At 46.7% G+C, this 22,756-nt stretch overlaps 1 protein-coding gene across 4 annotated transcripts in view; it reads left to right on the forward strand.

Moving 5' to 3' along the window:
- The first annotated feature begins 962 nt into the window (after positions 1–962).
- Positions 963–22,756, forward strand: part of LOC148643431 (protein-tyrosine sulfotransferase 1) — a 41,854-nt gene continuing 20,060 nt past the window's right edge. Inside the window, exons 1-2 of one of the 4 annotated variants that reach the window (XM_088616493.1) lie at positions 963–1,252; positions 14,500–15,485. In XM_088616493.1, the coding sequence (XP_088472619.1) occupies positions 14,647–15,485 (839 nt within the window). In that variant the 5' untranslated portion in view covers positions 963–1,252; positions 14,500–14,646. Of the gene's footprint in view, positions 1,369–13,899; positions 14,037–14,499; positions 15,486–22,756 lie in introns of those variants that run through there. The other 3 variants (XM_088616497.1, XM_088616495.1, XM_088616496.1) reach the window with 3 other exon arrangements.

Genomic DNA, 22,756 nt, shown 5'->3' on the forward strand with positions numbered 1-22,756 from the left:
TGAAGAGCAGGGAGCGATTATCATTTGCTAACAGAATGAAAGCTTTCGAAACTTCGGAAAGGTACAGACGACATAATAGAGGCGGTCCTGCAGTCAGGAAACAATAAGATTATCGATCCAGGAAATCTTTTGGCCTTACCACCCTTATAAAAGATAACAGCGGAACGCCTCAGTCAAATCTGAGAAGAATGTTGCAAAGCAAGGGGTGTGGTGAAACACGGTAAGGTGGATACAAGGGAATATTCTGGGCACAGTCCTTGCAAACTTGCAACAGTACTGGTGCAATGGTACAAGGTGTATTCTTGGTACAGTCGTCGTAAAGAGGTCCCGAGATGATTGACCATAGCAGACTTTCATGGTAACACGCGTGCAGGTGAACGGCCTCCACACCTACACATGCAAATCCCAGGAGATCAGGGGAGAGCTTTCTGTTCTCGTCCTCCAGGACTGTGGCATGATCTCTCAGCCTAAGAAAGTCAGCGCTTTAAAATCCTGTTTCGACGCACGTGTTGATATTATTATTGTAGTAGGTGTTGTTGTTATGCGTGCACCGCTGCAAAAAATACACGTAATAGCATAAAAGGAAGTTTATCCCAGAAAACATTTCCACCTTGTTTAATCCAGCCGTAATTTGTTTTATGGCTGAAATGACTAGTCCTAAATGCAAATACATTTTTCTTCCTTCCCAGAATATCCGTGGTAGGAACTGCTAAAAAAAAATCACGAGCCACCTTTACTCAACTTGAATGGGTAGCTGAGCTGTTTCTGAAACATCTGCTTGCGGAACGTGAGCACGGCTGTTACCTTCATTCATATTCATAAATGTTAAACGTCTTTTCATGTGCCTTTGATACTAACTCGGGGGACCGGGTAGCGAGGACCCTTTAAGACGGCGACACCCCCTGATTGCTCCACGCTATTCCGATCCAATTGATTGCTGGGAGCCGGAGACAGGCCCATTTTTCCGTGTTTTCCCCGCCGCTCCGCCAATCGGAAGGAAGCTCTCGCCGTCTAAACTGCGGGGCTCCGGCGAGCGCAGGGTGACGCGTTCTCGGCGAGTGGAGTCGGGGGAGCGGAGTCGACAGACGTGTGCGCTGAATTTAAGCGGCGGAAAGCACCAAAGGCTGGACCCCACAGGGGAAAAAAAAAATTGGAGAGGGAGGAATGCATGGGGAATCGCCGCACAGCCCTCTTAACTTAGCCTAGCGCTAGTGTAACCCGTCTGCGTTGGACTGTGGATCAGCTCTGCTTGGTACGTGATGTTTTGCAAGTTCGATTTTTTTTTACTAGTGCCAGAAAAGGCGCCGATCGTTCAGTATTATCGTGGAAGTACTGCAGGACTTTACTGGGGAGGTATCACCCGGAGAGGCGAGTTACCGAGACTGTTCATTCCTTGCATTAGTTAAGAGTGCTTGCTTTAATTTCTTTTTTGCGGGCTACTCTGTTGCGGCGCTCGGAATTCGCGTGTTTTCAATTCCCTGGTTATTTACTCTTCCACCGGAAAATAAACGTGTTGGGGGTTTTTAATTTGTATTTTGGGCTTGTTAGCTCTAACAAATCCATGCCTTTTCGGTTGATAGTGTAGTTACATAAATCCTACACTGGCTTTTCCGGAGGTAGGCTACTGAGGTCAGTCGATTCGTAAACTGAAGAAGGCTTTGTCATTTTGGATATTAAATCGGTTTCAAGCTAATATTATCTCCTACGAAGAAATGCTTGTTCTAAACTGTGATATGAAGTCAATCATGGTTATTGATGACTAATTCTCGGTTTGTAGCTTCACAACCGACGCAGAGTGGTATTATCGCATTTTGTGTGCCAACAAACCCTGAATTGGAAGTCGAGAATCAAAAGGTACCGAGCTGATATGACGCGTCTTTGCATTTATGGAAATGTAGCGTATTTGTAACTGTGATATTCATATCATTTGGGTTTTTTTCCCTTGCAAAATAAGTTTGGATACGTATTTTCATATTTAAATTCCATCGAAATGGAGCCATTCCTAGTCATAGCTGTACTGTAGTTGCAGCCGAATATCGATTTTGTCTGCGCCGTCAAATAGCCACACGTGCTTAAAGTTCTTTAAAACCGTTTTATCGTTAATTTTCTGCCTGGTTTAGTCTTTGCTTCAGATGTGCGCTACTGTTTTTTTTTTGTAAATAACGATTTCATGTTTCTGCGTTTACGCTGGGTATTTCATCGGTCAGCTTTGAGTTTTGGAGGTTCTTTGAAATTTTATATTAACTCATGTTTGTTTATGTGTGTGTCAACTCCCTCAGTTTTCAAAACCAAGGTGTCGCAGAAGACGATTAGTGGTAACGCGCAGAGTTAGAGCCAACCGTATAGATCACCAAGCGAGGTGTGATTGCGGACTTATCGTCTCGACTAGTCTAGAAACCAAATTGTTGAATTCAGGCATTGATGTTTGCGATGTGGGACTGTCCTGTTGACATTTGGGCTGTGCGTCCTGTTGTTCAGGATGGGAAGATGACACGTTTATGACATTTGAAGAGAAGTACAAATATGCGCTTTGAGGTGTAGCGGTCTACTGAACCTGTAGACACTGAAGTTTGCTAGGTCGCTTTTGTGTGGTGTTGACTCTGTTACATCATGCAGGATATCAAGATCTAGTGCCATTTGTCTTAATCAGTGGTGATCTTAAGTGCACAGAGCAGCTCAGCTCTTGTACGAATAGCTTGATTACTGTAAGACAAAATACCTTTACAGATTTTAGCCCAAGAATATTGCAACTCCCAATGGTCTCGACAGTGTATGGGGAATATAGGAATACAGGAATGTTTATTGAAGGAGATCGGTTTAAAAAAAGTCACTGCTGTCTGGGTGAGGCCGTTATAAGACTCAGTGGAGAGGCTCAGTGACCGTGGCTCTGATCGCAGTGTTCCCAGTCTGAGGCTGTCGGTGACTTGAGCTGTTCAGCTGATGGTTACCATCCGTCTGGCTTTTCCCAGAATCCTCTCCTTTTTGGTCCTTAAATCTCCATCTAGGAAGAATTTTTGTATTTTTCTTCCCCCCCCGAAGTGTTTCAGTTTGAGGCTGCACAGGGACAGTGGCTAGTACTGCTGCCTCACAGCACTGTGGCCCTGGGGTCAATTCTGTACCTCAGCTGCTATCCGTGTGGAGTTTGCATGTTCTCCCCATGTAAACCTGGGTCTCCTCGATGTGCTCCGGTTTCGTCTCTGCCCAAATGCAAGCTATTAGCATAATTGACTACTGGGGCAAACCAGTCCCTGTGTGACTGAGTGTGTGTCCTGTGATGGACTGGCGTCCCATCCAGGGTGTACCCTGCCTTGCACCCATTGCTTTCTGGGATAGGCCCTGGCTCCCCCAAGAACTCCAATTAGAAGAAACGGTTGAATGGTTTTTATTCAAAATGGTTCTGGGGATGCTGGGAGTGTTGGTCCTTGAAGAGAGAGATTGTGTGTTGGTTATAGTCATAGTCTCATTTAGTTTGCTGCCTTCTGCCTCTTGGATGTTCGATGGTAACACTAGGGGAGCAGGGTTCTGTCGTCTGTCTTCCATGTCCTCTGGCGGTGATGGTGACCGGATTTTCTTGCCTGTAAGTTGGTGTCTCGACTGCCCTGCCTTGCTCGGGACACAAAGGAGCTGCCCCCAGGCTGGCATTGTGTTGCATATCGGGTGGAGATTGTGGGGTGTGTCTTTACTTGCACCTCATTCTTCTCAAAAGGGTTGACATAAGCATCAGCTGCACTGTTTCCACGAGGTGCTTTTTCTGCAACACTCAGTAATTGGATGTCAGCCCTGCTGTGAGGGCGTCACTGTCCTCTGGGTGCTGGTAGTGGACAGTGCACTTACTGACCGGTCTGTTTGCTCAACAGAAACCACCCTGATGCAATTAATTTTGTCTCCAGTAGATTTCTTCAATAAATGTCTATTTACCTTTCTTAGGCAAAGTAATGGGAAATTTAATAATAATAATAATAATAATAATAATTGCTTACACTTTTATATAGCGCTTTTCTGGACACTCCACTCAAAGCGCTTTACAGGTAATGGGGACTCCCCTCCACCACCACCAATGTGCAGCATCCACCTGGATGATGCGACGGCAGCCATAGTGCGCCAGAACGCTCACCACACATCAGCTATCAGTGGGGAGGAGAGCAGAGTAATGTAGCCAATTCATAGAGGGGGATTATTAGGAGGCCATGATTAGTAAGGGCCAATTGGAAATTTGGCCAGGACACCGGGGTTACACCCCTACTCTTTTCGAGAAGCGCCCTGGGATTTTTAATGACCACAGAGAGTCAGGACCTCGGTTTTACGTCTCATCCGAAGGAATGAGCCAACACGTAATTTAGTGTTGGCTTGAATGTACTGATGGTCAGTAACGTGATATAAGCATGTTCACGTTCCCCACAGGGTTAATATTTCTCTTTGTGATCCATGTTGATACATGGGGAGGTCACTTTTTAATGTGTGTTAAAAAAAATCGCTGCTGGTGTGCTCAGATGAGTCACACAGACTAAATTTACCGGAAACACTCAGTCACCACCCACATCGCTGTGTTAGAGGAGGGGGGAAAAAGTAAAGGCACACACCTTGGACAGGAACCAAACGCATCGGTAGAAAATGTCTTGTCATGTGAAATGCCACATCTCTAAGCTCATCCACTAGGAAATGATGCAGCAGGTGTTTGTAAAATAAAAGTATTATTTAAAATAGGGAGCAACTATTGTGACTATGGCAGCAGCATCTTCTTCAAGACCGTCTTTAAGGCTGCTAGCATTTAAATACTCTTGGGGAATTGTGGTGTGTCTGGGTGCTCGATACTCGAATTGTGAAAGTTAATCCTTCCTCATGTGGTCAGAAAAAGAATCATGTGATCCCGCTCATTTACAGTAGATGCAAGATGCTAGACTCCGTCTCGCATGTTCCGAGAGTTGAACATGAGACTCTAAGCTGAAATATTTATAAGCCCTGCCGGGTTGCTCTCCAGCGTCGCTGGGGTACAAGACGGTTTTGTAGTCTTGTCAAAGGTGTGCACGTGCCTGCGAAGCATCGTCGGCAGGGGTAACCTGGAAACCAGGTGTCCAGTCCCTTGTGTACCCCTATCGTGCACTTTCCCTGAGCAGTTCCTCGGTTACAGGGTATCAAGTTGTGTGGATGTTGCAGCTTCCCAGTTTGCCTACATGTATGCTCTGTGGTACCAGTGTCAGCTGAGTTGACTTTGAGTCTCTTTCTTTTTATCACTTATGTGTGTTGTTTTTGCTCTTAGTGGATGCTGGTTCCATAATGCTGATTTACATTGACCTTGTTTTGAAGTGCTTCTGATGTTATAGATTGCCGTCATTTAACATCAGAAACTGCCTTGTACCCCAGTGAGTCTGGCCGAATTTCCAGTAAGTGTGCTTATGAGTAGTCACTATTAAGTTGCCTTTTCGGTAATTTCGTCTCATCAGCAGGTTAGCTCTTAGCCTTCCTGAGCCCTGTTACTCAAACAAATGAGATAGAAGAAGCCGGGCCTGTGATTGTATTTACTGAGGAGGTCTGACTGGGAAAGACTCCCAAGTCCGCAGGGTTCAAAATGAGCTTTCGAGCAAATTTTGATGACTGTGTCAAACCATTTATCTCCCTTAAAGTTGCTTTTAGTGTACCGTTGGTTTTTTGATTATCAGACCTAATGGAAGGAGTTGAATTTCACACTGCTGAGTTCTTTTGCAAGAAACAAAAAAGACTTTGTTGCAAAGTGAGAATGGCTGCATTCCTGGGCATTGCTGTGTTCATGTACAGTGTCCAGTTTGACACGTCAATCCAGCATTCGGGAGCAGGACAGGAAGTGGAGATTTGGCATACAGGATAGCCAGCTCAGCTCCTGAAAGACAGGAGTCTGGCTCTTCTGATGGGTCTTTTTTAAAACCACTGCAGACCTGGTGAAAATGTCTCAGTTGAGAGTATGATTTCAAGCAGTGAAGATCATAATTGCATTGTGATGGAGCCCTCCAGTATGGTCACCCCAGTTCTTATAAGGGAAGTGAGAGAGTGTGCAGGAAGTGATGTCTGGGCTCTGTGAAGAGGGCTCCCCTCCCTGCACCAACTCAAGCCAAGGGGTGGGGATGAGCCATTGGAGTCCATGTCCTACAGATCATGGGGAAACGGGTTTCCGGAGGCACTGGGTAGTGTGGAAGACCTGGAGGAAACTGGAGCCGTTTCTTTCAGGCTCTGCAAAAATTTAAAAACGGGGAAAATGGCTGATTCAGTTATGACCAAATTCTGAATTAGTGTGAGTGGAGTCTTGATCATGCAGGAGCATTTTATTCTTCTGTTGGCGTTGATAAAAACAGTGGTGCAGTATATTGAGGTAGGTGTTTGCTGAAGGGGAATATCGTGTATCGGGGTGTATCGTGTCTTGGAGGAGTGATGGGATGCACATCCCCTGAGAAGTTGCTGGGCCTGCAGGTCTGCGCAGCGGTAGCCATCTCCAAGATAAGCGCAGGTCTGCGTTTGTTGCTTCACCGCAGTGGAAATGAGGCAGGTGGAGCTCTGCTCGTTTTGTGTCGGTGTCTGAATGGGTCATCGCTGTCACTAGGACTTCTAGCGACGCAAGTCTGGCTGGGATGCGTTCGGTGCTTGGTGTGGCTCTTAGGCAGTGCTTTTCTTATCAAGAACTGAAGCAAACCACGGAATAAAGCTTCAGAAGAACTCTGGGAATCCACCCAACCTTCTATTCCCCTTCACACTGAGTTATTCTGTTCTCGTTTTGAAAAGCAAGCAGGTGTTCCGTCCCCAAGACGGGCTGGGCAGGGTGACGGTTTCTGGTGCAAAATGAGTTTTTGATTTGATGCCTCTTCTTCGCGTGGTAACAAATGCTTTGGCATCTGTTCTCTGCAGCCGCTCAGCCTGAGAGGTGTTTTTTTTCCCTTTCCCCTTCGTAATTGAAAACCCCTTGGCTTTGAATGCCACTGTCAGAAATACTTTCGAAAACCCAAAATATGAATGTGATCAAACTGAGTGTGGGCTGAAGGCAGCCGATTTGAATAACGTTGACAATCCAGAAATGCTGGTCTGATTTAAGTTTGGATGGCGATTGTATTATCGTGAAAATGGGGGAGGGGTTGTTGAGGATAAAACACATGGCAGCCACAATTCTGGCACAGAAGAGCACTGAACCGTTCTGCTGAACTGATTGAGCTCAGAGGCACGCTGACAGTTAAGTATTGATTTTCTTTTTTAGGAGGGATGTTCTGGGCTGTAGTTCACTTTAGATGACGACACTGTTTGTCAAAGGCTGGACTCTGATCTGGTGTTGCTTGGCAGTGAGGGGGACGCCGGCGCGGGGTACACACCTGGATTCAGGGAGTCCCCATATGCACAGATGCCCCAGCTTGGAAACCAAGGAGCTGGAAGATGACATTCCATTGTAATGCAGCAGTCTGTTACAGGGGAATATTAAACAAAAACAAACTTTAATTGGGAGCAGCTGAGGCTGGGCCTTCGCTCTGTCTGTGATCAGGGTCCACGATTCAAAAAGTATGTTGGCAGGAGAGCTTGGCGAGCTGGAATTCTGTGTGTAAAACCCAATGTAAATTCAAGAAGTTAAAACAGTCTATGGATGTATATGTAAAATGAAGTGCATTACTTTGGATGGTATACCCACAAAATGCACACACAGGAGCCCTCGTAAATTTGCTTTGAGTTGGTTAATTCCTGGATTGGCTTTGCACATGGTGTTCAGCCGTGATGCTTCGGTCTGTGTGCTGTGCTATAAATCAGGCAGGCATGTTCCACTAGAAGACCTACCCTTCGCTGTAGTCTCTTGAGGGGGCTGATCTCCTTCGGAGTTATACGGGCTAAATGAATTTGTTTGGGAAGCAGTGAACTGTATGGAAATGAGCCGATTTGCGTGTGTTGGGCAGGGACTCTAAAATTAATCCGTCGGGGGGGGTAAAGTGACGACAAGGGGCTAGGAATTTATCAATCTGTCTGGAGCTGATTAAGTGGCTTTCTTTGATGCATCTCCTAGGAATGTTTATTCAGCTTCATCCTGTGTTGGAACAAATGAACACAAGTTTATTATTGTGTTCTTGTTTGGATAGGAGGGTTCTTACTGTCATAACATTTGAGTTTGTCCCGTGCTGTCTGGGGGGGAGACAGGTTTCGAAAAGCCATTTCTGTGCACGAGGTAAAAAGTCGCACAGTTTGCGTTTTTTCCTCCTTTGTTTAATCGTGAGGGGTAGAGTGTTTTCCTCATGGGTTCCAGAGAACAGCGTGGAACTCAGCTGGGAAGCTACTGGAGAATAATTCAAAAGCATTTTTATACAGCAGGAGTAATTGAGCGACGTTGACCTTCAGCATCAGCTAAGGTCTGTTCTGATTTTTGCATTCTTTGACTGTTCTGTTTTTTCTTTTAAAATATGAGAATTACAGAAGCACAGCACTGGATACGTAAATACAGAACCTGCTCCCTAGGGAGGAGTGAGAGAGGTTGAGACGTCCTTCTTCCAGTTTTCAGAATTCCATGGAAGAAATGTTTTTAAACCAGTGGTGTTTGGTTGTTTTTTTTTGAAGTAGAAAAGCTTTCCCCATATAAAAAAAAATTAAAAAGTTACCAGGGCTCATAAATGTTAGTATTGGCGCTGCTTCTGTCTCAAGGCATAATTTTTTTTTCAGCACATTTCTGGTGGGTTTCATCATGCGCAGGAGTTTCAAAAATGGCATCCCTCTGCTCTCTAATGTCCTTTTTTTTTTCCCTTTCTCATTTGGAGCCTCAGCATCTCCACTTCAGAGCCCTTGAGAGAGGCACCCTGCCTAAACTTCAGGAAGGAAAAACCAATTCTGTGATCCTCCTGATTATCCAAAGTTGGGTTTAATAGGTAGAATTGCTCGTCAAACCAGATAAGGATCTAAGAGGAGCCAAATTAAATTAATTATGGCTTGGCAGAGGAGTGAGATGAATTAACACTTCAGTCAGAATTAGACCTGGGCTCATTCTTCTTGCTGCAGCTTGTGTGTGTGTGTGTCTGTGTTTTTTTAATAGAAGCTTTATCTGGGCATCGTGACGTCATCTACGGTTGCCTTCCTTTTATTTCTTCAAATCTGCTCCTGCCTTCAGGGGAAAACGCAGTTTGCAGCAACACAAACCGGGTGGCCTGATTTGCGCAGCCAGGAGCGTTTGGAAATAGTTTCCAAAAAAAAATGGTTTCTCATACCTCCCCTCCAGTTCAGTGGTTCTTGGGGCTGCCCTGACACGCATGTGGCGCAGTGATTGAGATATTTGTGAAAGTGAGCACATAGCTTGTGATGGGTGAGAGTTCTTGGTTGTCACTTTTCCGGGTGGGTTGAGAGTGTGGGAGAATGCTCCGAGGAGGCCGGTGCTGTGTCATGTTAAATAGTGTCAATGATTCATCAGCCTCCTATATGTCGAACATCGCTGGAGCTGTGGGTCAGTGGCGGTCTGCTCTGCGGCAGGACATTCGCATGAGGACCCAGGAAATGACCATCATGCACAGAGCACTGTAGAGAACAGTTAAGCAACCCCATTAAAGCTGACATCTGTAATGCTTTTCTAAAAAAAAATTCATTATCCTTTTAGTAATAAAATGTTGTCTGTCCCTGGGCGAGACGTGCAAACACATCTTCGCTTTTTGAAGAATCTCCCCTTTGCACTGTGGCTATCTGCAGCTTCGCCCTGGAGACTGCAGACAATGCCTGAACTGTACTATAAACACCTGTAGGCTGTCGGCGTCTAGCTTACTTAAGATTTCCTTAAGATGTAATAAGGATTCTTTATTGATTGTGGTCTTTCAGACGGGGTTTGTCTGTGGTTTAGCCGAAGGTTGTTTTCTGAAACGCGGCTGTGAGTCATTGCAAGAATAAAAAAGCTATTTTCATCCAATCGGGTTTTAAAAAGGAATAGAAATCGAAAAGCACCCATCTGTACAAACTCCTTGAAACCGCAGGAGGTTGCACAGTTTAGGAGGTATGAATTAATGGATGCTCTTTTCTCATCCTTCCCCAGCGACACTGTAGAAAAGGATGGTATGTGTTTTCCGCATCAGAATTGCTATGACCTGGAACGACCTGCTGTGCTTCTTGACCTCAAGGAGCTTTGACTCAAGATAATTTTCCACACTTTGGTGCTGACAATCCCTGTTGCCGGACTTGCGTTTCTTAAGTTTAAGGGTTGTGTGGTTGGGTTTGTAATTTAAGCTTGATCTTCTGCATTTTTTTTTTTTTTGCTCGGACTTCCCTGGCTCAGGCATGTGAGGCATGTTGACGAATACATGTATGTGCATCACTTTGCTAAATTTCATCTGTTCTAACAGTGCTCAACCAGGGAGCAGTGCCTCCCAATCATTATTGTCAGTTTCTTCATTTATTTTTTTGCACTGATCTTCAGTATATTAGTGTGAGATATCAATTGAAATAGAAGGACAGGAGCAGAAACTATGTGCATTGAAAACCTGTAACAGGAGGCATATCTTTGTACAAAGAGTTGTGGGGGTATGGAACGAGCTACCCAGCCATGTTGCCGGAGGCAATGCCCTGGCTCTTCCAAGAAATGGCTGTATGAGATTCTCCAGGGTCAATTAACTGCTAATTACCAAACAGGCTAGAGGGGCAGAATGGCCTCTTCTTATTTGTCACCTTTCAATATGTGACTGGCATAACTCAAGTTTATGCCACTACTCCGAGGAATAAATCGGGCGCATAAATCAGACTTGAATCGGTTCCAGATTGGAACTTTAGTTAAACTAAGATTTAACCCCTTTGTAAACAAAACAAAAGCTATACACAGTTTAGACTGTGTGATAGCGCTCACTGACCATTTATATAACAAAAACGTAATGCTCTCTGTACACCTAGAGAGCGAAACTGCTCTCAGCTGCAGTGGAAAAAGAAGAGGTTTTTTTTTTACAATTTATTTTTCAACTCCGCTTAGCTTTTCCAAAGCCTTCGCCTGCAGATCCCGTAATTTTCCATCGACTCCTCGTATCCCCCCCCCCCCCCCCCAGGAACAGCCTCTCCCGTTGCTGTCCGCGGGTCCGCTCTCAAGTGTGCCTTTTCATTAAGTGCCGTAGTAGTTTGGTTTCAGTCTTGGCCTTGGTGGGGAAATTCCAAACGGGTCAATGAGAGAAACGCAGCGCAGGATGGCTGTAATATGATCGAAAAAGCTCTATTAATTTAATACAAACGCGGTCTTTATTTGCGACCGCTCAGGCTGTAACCCGAAACCTTGGTTAAGCTTGGAACACGAGTTCTGTCCGGGGTGGGAGACGGTCCTTTTGATCTCGCTCGGTGAGAAACTGGGACGTGTCGTCGGACGGCTCGGTTCTTTTCCATGGGGAGCGGCAGGGGTTTGACCCGATCCTGGTTCTCGAGGTGTGTGCGTGACCATTAAACCCGGCTTGCGGAAGAGGCTTGAACGGATTGGGGGGGGAAATCAGAGCTGGAATGTCGGAGTTTGAAGGAGGGGGCGCACCAGTGAACCTACTGCTCGTTAGCGCCCACTCCAGCTCTTTCTTATGTGCTTAAAGGCTTTCAGGTATTTTGCAGGCACCTGGTTGCTGAGCTGAGTGCCTGTTCTGTATGTCGGTTTATCTTTCATATGCACACACATTTTATGATTAATAAACTTATAGTCTTGCATTCCATTTTTTGAGGAACGTCTTTAAGTTTACACAATGTTCTTACTTGATTTTATTCCAAATGAAGAGTTCTTGCTCTTCATACTGTCCTATTTCCCCCTCCACAGTGCACTTATGGTACCGAGATCCAGCAGTGATCACTCCACAGGCTTAAACCTTAACCCTGGCCTTGTTGGGCAGCATTCAGTCCCTGCGCTCTTCCCCAGCCTGGGTGCTGTTTTACGGCCAGTTGTTAGCGCACATTAGCTCTCAAACTGTGCTTGCCAGTGAGGTGGCAGCCAGGTGTGAAACCAGTTCTTAGCTCCCTGATGCTAAACACTGGTCACTGACTGACAGGGCAGCCCTGAACCGCAGGAAGTGACTGCAGCTGCAGGCGTGTGCTCATGGCCTTCATTCAGCAGGCTCTGTTTTTTTTTTCTTTCAGAAAGGGGTGTTGTTGCCCTGTGCGGAGGCCTGCCAACTTGCCAGGGGTTGATCTTGTGGGCTGCAAAGGCGCATGAGGGTTGGGCGGCAGTGCAGTCGATAGCATTGCGCCCTGACCGGGCCGGGGCCCTGGGTTCGATTCCTGGGGTGGTTTCTGTGTGGAGTTTGCATGGATTTCCTTTGGGTGCTCCCGTTTCCTTCTGCAATGCAGAGACATACTGGTAGGATAATTGGCTTCTAGGAAAATTGTCCCTGGTGTGTCCGTGTCCATTTGTGCCCCATTGTGGACTTTTCGGGGTGTATCCTGGCTTGCACCCATTGCTTGCTGGAATAGACTGTGGGGCCCCCCTATGACCCTGGTGGGACCAGGACAGGAGGGTGGTGGGCTCCAGAAAACATTCAGCAGCCTGATGGGGAAGGTTTATAGCTCCCCGGAGGGATCATCACTTTTTAATGGTCTTATTCCAAGCAGTCCCGTTTTAAAAAGTGAGTGCTAAGCTAATGAGGGGAACATCCCCTGTTGCAGTCGGCAGAGTTTAAAACATCCTCCTCTGACGCTTCATGGGTCTTGATGCCAAGTGTGCATGGCCAATGACATCGCATTCCAGCGGATTTATTTTGTTCCTCTTTCCGCGCGTGCACGCACAAACGCTTAGGAAAACTAGCTCCTGGAGAGAGGAGCCGGTTGATCTCGAGGAGAGTGACGTGGCTCCTCGTCCGTTTCTCCCATGACAGTGAGCCAGGTCTGCTTTTGCAATCAAGCTCGGATTTCCACTCCAGTAGCCTCTCTGCGAAACCCAGGTGGTCTCGCGTTCAATTGAAAACCAGGAATGTGTGCGGATGCAGACGATGTGCCCCTCTCCTGCTTGTGTGCCCCCTCAGTTTCAGGGCAGCTAATAATCAACCATCCTAACAATAATCCCCTTCTTATTCTTTTAACCATTTTGCTGTCAGTGCTGAGTTCCTGAACTCGGGCTGTCCAACTGGATTCCATGCTGGGAACGTGAAGGGTGTGATGCCATATCCCTAAAAATACCCATCAGAATGACATGATATTCTGCTTTTTCTGGAGCAGACAAAAATATCCAATTTTTTCCTGGTTCTGCTCCTTTTTTTTTTGTTTTTCGTGATGCATCCAATGCTATAAAAGAAAAAAAATCTCGGCACCTTGATTTGTTCAGTTAAACTTAAGTATGGCTGTCTGATGAAGGCCTCGTATTGTACCAAAAAATGCATTAATTGGATTCGTGATAAAACGATGCATGTGGCAACTTTTTTTTAACTTTCCGATCTAACAAAGCCCTGAGGGGAATCCCTTTGCAGATGAAGCTTCACAGGAGACCCCCTCTATAAAGGCAGCAGCAGGCAATGGCTAGCCTGCTGGGCTGGGAGGGGTCACTGGAGGGACTTTTTCCCTCAGTTCCTGCCCTCCATCTCCAGCATGGTGCCGGTGGGGGATTGGTGTACTAGGTCATCATTGTCTTGTAATAAAGAAAATAAAAAAATCCTGGTGTGGCAAATACATTTCAATGAAGGATAATTTTCGTTACAGTGTGAGCCTGTTTTATTCAAGGATTTGGGTGGACAAAAGCACTGTCCCACAGGCATATCAATAACAACCCCTCCACCTCCTGCCACCTGCAGTGTGATAAAATAACACTGGCAGGAGTGAAAGAAAACGGGGGCGTCACCCGAGACGGTGCTTTCTTTTGAATGTAGCTTCTCTTGCACGGCTGCGTTACCGCTGTCTGTTCAGGCAGCCCTAAAGATCTTGCAAAATTTTTTATTTTTTTTTTTGTTCATCGCTGCGTTTAGCGTTTTTGTGCCTTCTGGGAGGAAGTCAAAGTTCTGTAGGAGTCCGACGCGTCTTGTTCGTGCTGCAGAGAGGAGCCTGTGTAGTCTTACTAGACCAAAAATAAAATTGGCGCTGGAAAACACTGCGAGAAAGTAAGCCGTTTGGAATTCGGGACCAAGAAATTCAACTAGGTGGAGTTTTTTTTTTATTTGTTTTTTTCCCCCAGTTTCCATTTTCAGACTTGCTGCTCCATTCTAAAAGGCTCTCTCAGGGGTGAATTAATGACGCCTTGTGCTCTCGAACAGGCTCGTGTTATTAGCCTATCTCTTGTTTACTTAGGCTTGAGGATTTTTTTTTTAAAATGTATCGGGTCAGCATAATTTGTTTTCCCTTTTCTTATTATGTTAAGTACATTAAACCCTTCTCCGAATGTATTTAGCTTTTAGAGAGGCACACTAATGCTCTTTAAGGTTGTATTTTATTCCGTAAGAGCACATCTCTAACCAGCCAGTTGCCGACATTAATAGCACGGGGATGGAGATTAATAGATGTGTTGAAGTAAGAGGAAGATGTAGGAAAAGTGTGGCTCAGTCTTGCAAAATTAAACCCAGTATACTATATATACACTTTGAATTATCCTGCATTGTTTTACAGAACCCATGGAGCTGGGCATGTGGCTGAGGCTTTGCACGGTGGAAGACGGTCTGTCCACGTTCATCTCTGGGGGCAGCCCCTGAACCTCGAAGGGAGGGACCCACTCCTCTGAGGGATCCACGCCCTCCCGCACCCCCCCACCCCGAGATGATCGGGAAGCTGAAACAGAACCTGCTGCTGGCCTGCCTGGTTATCAGCTCCATCACGGTCTTCTACCTGGGCCGCCATGCCATGGAGTGCCACCACCGGATAGAGGAGCAGGGCCAGCCGGGGGCCCCGGGCGGCTCGGGGGCCACCCTGCGGACCGGCCCGGGCCGCAACTCCAGCGCCTTCGCCTACAACAAGGACATGCCCCTCATCTTCATCGGGGGCGTGCCCCGCAGCGGCACCACGCTCATGCGGGCCATGTTGGACGCCCACCCGGACGTCCGCTGCGGGGAGGAGACCCGGGTCATCCCGCGCATCCTGGCCATGAAGCAGATGTGGAGCCGCTCGGGGCGGGAGAAGATGAGGCTGGACGAGGCCGGGGTGACCGACGAGGTGCTGGATTCGGCCATGCAGGCCTTCCTGCTGGAGATCATCGTGAAGCACGGGGAGCCGGCCGCCTACCTGTGCAATAAGGACCCCTTCGCCCTGAAGTCCTTGACTTACCTGGCCAAGATCTTCCCCCACGCCAAGTTCATCCTGATGATCCGCGACGGCCGGGCCTCGGTCCACTCCATGATCTCCCGCAAGGTCACCATCGCCGGGTTCGACCTGGGCAGCTACCGGGACTGCCTGACCAAGTGGAACCGGGCCATTGAGACCATGTACGCCCAGTGCCAGGAGGCGGCCGACAAGTGCCTGCCGGTGCATTACGAGCAGCTCGTCCTGCATCCCGAGAAGTGGATGAGGAAGCTGCTGAAATTCCTCGACATTCCCTGGAACGAGGCGGTCCTGCACCACGAGGACCTGATTGGGAAGGCGGGAGGTGTCTCGCTCTCGAAGTAAGTGGTGGTGGGTGCCCTACACGGGTTTGGGGTAAAAAAGTAGAATCCTGCTTTTTAGAATTTTTCAGGATTGGCAGGCATCACCACTGTAGGAGTTATTTAAGCGATGGATGTTTCTAACGATCCATATGGTGTTTATGCCATTTTCTCCTTGGCTGAAGCAAAGTGCTATATCTGAAGCTGTTACTTTCGCTAGAAGACAGCTTTTCCACTGTGTTTTTCTGACACGCAGTGTGGGGGAGAGGTGTGTATGTAGATGTAGGGGAGCTGTACATTGTGCAGTAAGGAGTAATGAGACCACCAAGGGCTTGAAGTCTGCTTTTTCTGAGAGGGTACTGAGCAGAGACAGTCAGGTCTCCCATGTGCTCTCTGTATGATAAGAACATTAACCCACTACTTTACTCTCTACAGAACTGTTTCTGTGTTTTTATAACTTATGTCCTCCACTAAAGTCACACAAGATCTTTTTTCTTCACTGAATTTGTAATCACGAGAGTCGCCTCACAGCAATGACCCTTGTCCCGTGTGCAGAAGAAATGCAGACAGGCTCCGCAGTGATGCACAGGAGGTTCATTGCTGATTGGAGGAGGAGCAGGTCCCTCACTGACATCAGTCTGGCCCCGCCCACTCCAGCAGCATTGAGCCAGTGGTGTGCTTGCACTTGAAGAATCCCAAACGGTCCCCAAGGGATCGAACCAGGGACATGAAATCTAACCTGCACTCAGAGGGAGCACCTTTATCAGTTGTGCCACTCAAGTGTCAAGGGTGTGAATAATTCTGTTGCAGAAGGTGATGCAGAAGCAGGCGTCTTAAGCTCAAGACCTGAGGGCATCTACTGTCATCTAACCTGAGAAATCGGTTAAGCAATTAGCCTAGTTACTTCATCTCCAAAAAAGAAATTGTACTGCTGATTACTAAAAACTGGTAAAACACCTCTTCAGGGTTAGAAGTATTGCATTTAATAATTAGGCCAGCTGTGCAACTAAGAGATCAGATTGAACAAAAAACTGCAAGACTACATGCCTCTTACATTTGCTAAATAGACCAAAATCCTTTGTAATCTACAACTTTACTCGCATCAGAGGTTCTCAGCCTTTGGTAGGCATGGCAAAAAAGGGTTAAGTCACGTGCAGATTGAGACCTGGAATACATTTTAAATTATTGAGGTGATGCTGACAATTTGGAGGAGTGTTGGCAACTGCCAGCTGAGGTGGAAGAGAAAAGGGCAGAGCCCCCTGGAGGCTCTGAACAGCTGGAGCTCTGCACATCTGTCACGGGCAGCAGGCTTTTGTCAGGTTCACCCCCGTCATTTCGAATCCTTCTTGGTTTTTTGTTACTTGAATTCTAAAATATGATTGTTTTTAAAGATGTGCATTTCGAGCGCGACACTTTCACAGACTGGCTTCATTTTAAAACGGACATCCTGCATGCAACGCAAGATTGAGAATGTTCGGTGCAATGAATGTTGTTTAAGATGTAATTGGTGACGCCTGCATCAAGTTTAAAAAGATCAATCTAGCGCTTGAAGACATTGTTGTTGACGTGGAAAGCTGTTTGATCGCGCGTCATGCCTCCCAGGCCTATCCGTGTTGACGCGACCAAAACTGTAGCCATGTGTGAGTCAGAGCTGTGTGACCTTTGACTGCTGCTGCCTCCTCAGACAGGCATGTTAATGTTTTCAGCTTTTAAATTAGGAGATGTCTGCAATTCGGAGAAGGAAAACTACATTTTTCATACCTCAATACTGCTCTTTTTTTTTTAAAGTCCACAAGTCGCCATTTTTAACTCTTCGAATGTCGCTGTTGGGCAGGCTTGGCGTTTTTTTTTTTCTTCCTGCACGTTAACTTTCTTGCCCTTTGGGTTTCCTCCAGCTCATGGCCCAAGGGCAGGTTTTCCCTCAAAACCGCGTTGAGGTTCAGTGAAAAACAAGAGAGAGGATTTGTCTTGAGGGAGATTCTGCCCTGTTGTAGGGTTTGACCTCACCTGGCGAGAGTAGAAATCTCTGAAATACCATTTTTGTAAACATTATGCAGTCCAAGCCAATTTAACCTGAACCCGGGTTTTTCCTCCAGAACTGTGCCATCATGTCTGAAAGGAGCTATGTGGCACCTCTGTGAGTCTTCTGCTGTGAAATATTCTCTCCTCAGCCTGTGAAGGGCTGTATTTAAGATGCTTTTTATATATATATTTTTTTGTCAACATTCAAAGGGATAAACCTTGAAGATGGTGTGGAAGTGGTCCCGGGTGGGTGGTATCTGTCATGTGAGCCTGCACGTGACGGAAAAGAACAAGCAGTGCTCATTTCCTAAAATATTGTTTTTATTTCTAGAGGCTGGATTCGCTTGAGCAGCAGTGGTTGAGGAAGATTCTAGTGCTGTTGCCGATTGATCGATCGGTTTGCTTGTCCTCATTGTCCACTTGAGGCTTTCTGACATGCTATCCTATCTGAACTCCTTCATTTCACAATATGAGGAATGTCTTAAAATTCGATTTTGTTCTTTGCCAAGGCAATCGGAGCCCATCCAATTAGGGGCCTAACTAGTACGTGGATTTGATTACACAGGAAATGTAGGCACAGTGGTTCAGCAGGATGGCCGGTGAAACCATCGCAGCCCGTTCAGTTAATAGAGTTGTCTGTTCATTTAGACAGGACCCAGACAGAAAGGTCTGGGTCTCTCCTGCTGTGCTGTTCAGCTGCTGGGTCACTGGGCTTTCTGGAATCTCCTTCTCATTACCAGTTTGTGGGCTATTAGAAAATTAAGTTTTGGTGTTCTCTGCAAAATCCCCCACTCCCTTTTTCTTGTCCTGGGTGGATTGGGTTACAGTGTGTGCTCTCTGATTCATTTTTTCTTCATTATTGATGTTGAAAGTAAATATCACATCTCAGTCTTCCCAGCAATTACTGTTGTTCAGCTCAAGTATGATCTAGGTCTCTTTTTTTTTTTTTTTTTTTTTTTTTTGGCATGCGTGGACATTGCAAGGAAATGCTTTTTAAAACCCTTTTCTCGGGCAGTGTGCAGGCGTGACAGATCCACACGAGAGCATGGCCGAAAATGACAAACTTCTCCGTGAAGACCCCCTACCATGGAGGTGGAGCATGCGATGCAGAGCAGAATCGATTTTTTTATTTTTTTTTCCAGATCACTTCATTAGCAGTACTGTGCAGGAGAAAATCCATTTTCCATGGCCGCATATATAGGTCAAGCTCTATAAGCCTGTACAGGTCTTGCGGACGTGTCAATAGACCAAGCCAAGATTCAGGCGGTTTTTTTCCCCACTGACCAGTCAGTCCCATTCACCCTGGTAATAGTGACCGGAGCCGTCCTGTGTCCAGTTACCAAACAGACAGGGTGGAGAGATTCATTAGCACTTGTGTTGGGAGATAATCATCGGCAGTGTAAACATTGACCACCACACAGTAAAAAAGCGGGTAGATAAAGTGTCGGGAATCCGTCCTCCGAGAGTTTCGCTGTAACGAGAAACTGCCGGTGGGATGCCAGCTCCAGCCTTCTTCATTAATTGGCTGCGATTCTTTTTCTTTCAACACGACAGAAGTGTCCGGAGGATCATTGATTCCTTCCTCTCCGCCCCCCGCTGGAGCGGTCTGCTCTGGCTGCGAGCATGGCCCACAGTCGGCCAGCGGTGAGGCGCTGCTCGAGCTTCGGTACACGTCGGGTTTAAACGATTTTAAAAACTCATTTGTTTACAGCCGCTTGTAGTGCAGCTGCAGTGCAGGAGAACGCAGTTTCCTGCGCTGTGCTGGCATTTTTTCTAAACAAAGAGGATGTTTGTGTGAGATTTCCAGATTTGTTTTTTTAAGTGTTAAATATTTTCCATGTGCATTGCATAGAAGTCTTCCTTTTCCTTTTTAGTCATTTATTTCGTTGAGGTCTGCTCAGACCCTTGGACGGTTTGGTGAAGAGGAGCTGCCAGCCCCTATGTATTAGAGACTAAAGTGCTTTTGCTGTTTTCTGCATTTAAAAAAAGTTGCCCTCTATGCATGATACTGGGAGTACAGCTTTCCTGTGCTTTTGTAACTAGTGCAAGAGCTGTGGTTTGTGTTACAGATTGAGTGGGTACCGCATACTGTGGATGTGTGCTCGCCTGTCTGTCTGTGCGGATTTGCATACACTGCAGTTATCAGTACTGGATTGATGCCTTTTGGTTTTGACATTCGTGATTCACTGTAGTGGGGCAGAAGAACTGCGCCCAAGCAGTCACAGTTACCCAGCAGCAACCTATGGAAATAATACTGCAGAACCAGAAAGGAGAGAAGGACTGGAGGTAATGAGGTTGCTCTGTGCAAGAAGCGATTGTGCTCTGCAGAGCAAGACTGATGTGGTTCCCACTTTCCTCCAGACTTGTTCCTTCACTCTGCTGCGTGCATGAGAGAGCTTTGCAAGTAGAACAGCAAATCACAATAGCGACTGGTATGCAAAACGCAAGTGAGCTGCTGAGCTCCTCTCCTCCAGTGCGCAATGAATCGAGATCGGGGGGCCGTTTGTACATTTGCACCCCAGAACAACAAAGCTGAGCATCCGTCTCCTCGGGCGCTGACAGCCACGCTGATGGATTTCAATTTTTTTTTTTTTCCACGGCTTTCGAGAGCTCACCCAGGGGCTGCGTCGCGTCGGCAGAGCAGATGCATTATCCTCTCCAGCCCATTGATTTTAATCAAATATTAATATACCCCCATCTAAACCCAGAGCCTCTTGAGCGGGGCCCCAAGAAAGACAAACTCTCAAGACGGCGGGCGTCTCGTCTTGGGTAACTGCACCGCAAAATGAATACCTTGGATCTGCTCGATAAAGAGACGGCGAACCAGGCGGCCAAAGATTAAATACATGCTGTCATTGTTTCAGTGTACAGATCGGTGAGGATATAATGATAGGGGCTGGTTACTAGACACACACACGAGGAAAAACTAGGGAAAGGGGAGGTTCAAGACGGCAGAGCAGAACTCTTTCACAAGGGCAGTGGTCCATTGGAGGAATTTTTCTATTGCAGGCAGTTTTTAAATGCTGCCACTTCACATCACACACCAGGCCTCAAAACCCACTCAGAGTTTCTGCAAAGCTAATGCATTTGCCCGAGACCACGTCGGTCGGCGGCACTCTGAACTTCATGCACGCCCTTCTGGGCTTGGGCTGAAACCGGCAGTAATAAAAGATGAATTAATAGGCCAGCCTAGCCCACATCTAGACACGGTGGGTGTTTACTAGACACATGGGGAGAGTTTTGGCTTTCAGTACACAGAAGTAACATAAAAGACGGTCTCTTTTGTGCTTTTGGTGGGGGGGAGGGAGGGAGTAGTTACAGGCTTGGCCTTTCACATTTGTCTCTGCAAGATGTAGCGTTGAAAGGTAGTTTCTGGTAAGCGCGCACGCAGAACGGGTCGAATGAGAGAGCCGCGCTCTCCTGAAGCGAGGTACCAGTGCTGTGAACTTAATCCCAATAACACGCTCTTGTGATGGGATTTGCAAGTTAAGATGATGCCGAAACAGGCTGGAATTCAAGGATTGTGGATTAGTGGTAGGAAATTTAGATTTAGTGTTTCAAGGGAGTTCAGTGGTTGGAAACTAGTGGTGGTGACTGAGCAGTCAGAAATTTGAAGCTGCACACTGACCTCTGCAGTAGTCTGGGATTTCTGGAGGGGATTTCTGATATGTTGCTGGAACAGCCATAGTGAGAAATGGGTCCCCCCCTCTCCCTCCACAGCCACTCGAGGGGATAGTCTGGTAAAGGACGTCTCAAGTGCAGGCTGAGCTCTGGGAGCGCAGGTTCGAGCCTGTCTTGCCCTAGTGGCAGTGCAGAATTGGCGGGCGGGCAGATGGGATCAGTGACTGGCTCGAAGGTGGCAGGGGTGGACGAGTCTGCCCTCACTTCCTCCTTCTGCCCCGTGTGCTGCCACCTCATCGCAGCTGTGAGGCCAGAGGTAAAAACCACACAACTGGTTATTTGTCCTCACCCTGGCTTCCTGTCAGGTTTCCTGTCAATATTTCAAAATCCTCATGCTCCACCTATAAGGCGCTGCAAGGCTTGGAATCTCAGGACCTCTCTGACCAACTATTGCCCTACTCCCCACCTTGCCTCCTTCGTTCATCTAATTCTAGTCTCCAGTCTCTCCCCCAAGCCTGTCTTCATACTATGAGTGACAGGGCCTTCTCCTGCTGCACCCCAAAGCTCTAGAACTCTAACCCCAAGGATATCAGCGAGCCATCTTCCCTGAGCTCTTTCAGATCTAGACTCAAAACCATCTTGTCCAGAAGGGTTCATATTAAATTGGTTCTGTGTGCCCCTTGGCTGTCCTACTGTATTCCACACCCCGATCTATTATCTCCTCTCAATGTGTCTTTTTTGTTGTTCTGTAATCTGCTTTGAGAAGCCACTTTTAGAGGTGCTATATAAAAACAAATAGTGTAAATATGTATTTATTGCCAAATCTAAAATCACTAGTGATATTTAATTTTTGCAAAAAAATTATATAAGCTGTAATAGTTACTGCATCGGGACAAGAATTGCCCCAAATGTCTTGCAGGAAGAATCTGTCAAGCCAGAGCCTTTGTGTTGTATGTCAAGTCTTTTGCTTGCTGCTCTTGATCAGATGAGATCTCTGCTTTTAACACTGTTGGTGACCTGCATTTACAGTGTGTTTTAGAGCTATAAATGTTGGCCTGCTGCCATGTTTCTTAAGTTACTGCAGGGTGTCTATTAGGCAGCGAAGAATCGATACACGTTTGATTCGTTTTCACGACTTGTTTAGGTTTTTAGTCTGGCTATATTACACCACTATTGCTGACATTTGAGCAGTGAGGGGCAACTGATAACACCTGGGAAACCAAGATTGGACTTGGGAATTCTGTTAATCATTAATTGCTGCAGTTATTGCACAGGATTTTTTTTCTCCCGTGCCTATCTAAATGAAGGATACCGGAGGTCCTGAGATCTGCCAGAGTGGGTAGAAGGTGGTTAGAAAGTTTGCAGGTGTTTCTGTCCTTGCCCCCATTTCTTGACAGAGGGCATTTGACAGAGACGCTCTTTACAAATCCTACCCGTTTCCTATACTTGGAATGGAAATGCTCCAGCTGTATTAGTCATGCAGGAGCAATGGCAGTGGGGAAAAGTGCATTTTTAATGTTGATGGATCAAAGCACATGCAGTATTGACTGGGGGGGGGGCAGACAAACAAGCCTGATGTCGTCGGGGCTGCTCTCGTGTGCAGGGAGAACAGGCCAGAAGACAGTCACAGGTCCGTAAGGTCAGGATCC

The sequence above is a fragment of the Lepisosteus platostomus genome, chromosome 22, assembly GCF_059453375.1.
Source record: "Lepisosteus platostomus isolate fLepPlt1 chromosome 22, fLepPlt1.hap1, whole genome shotgun sequence".
Taxonomy (NCBI): domain Eukaryota; kingdom Metazoa; phylum Chordata; class Actinopteri; order Semionotiformes; family Lepisosteidae; genus Lepisosteus; species Lepisosteus platostomus.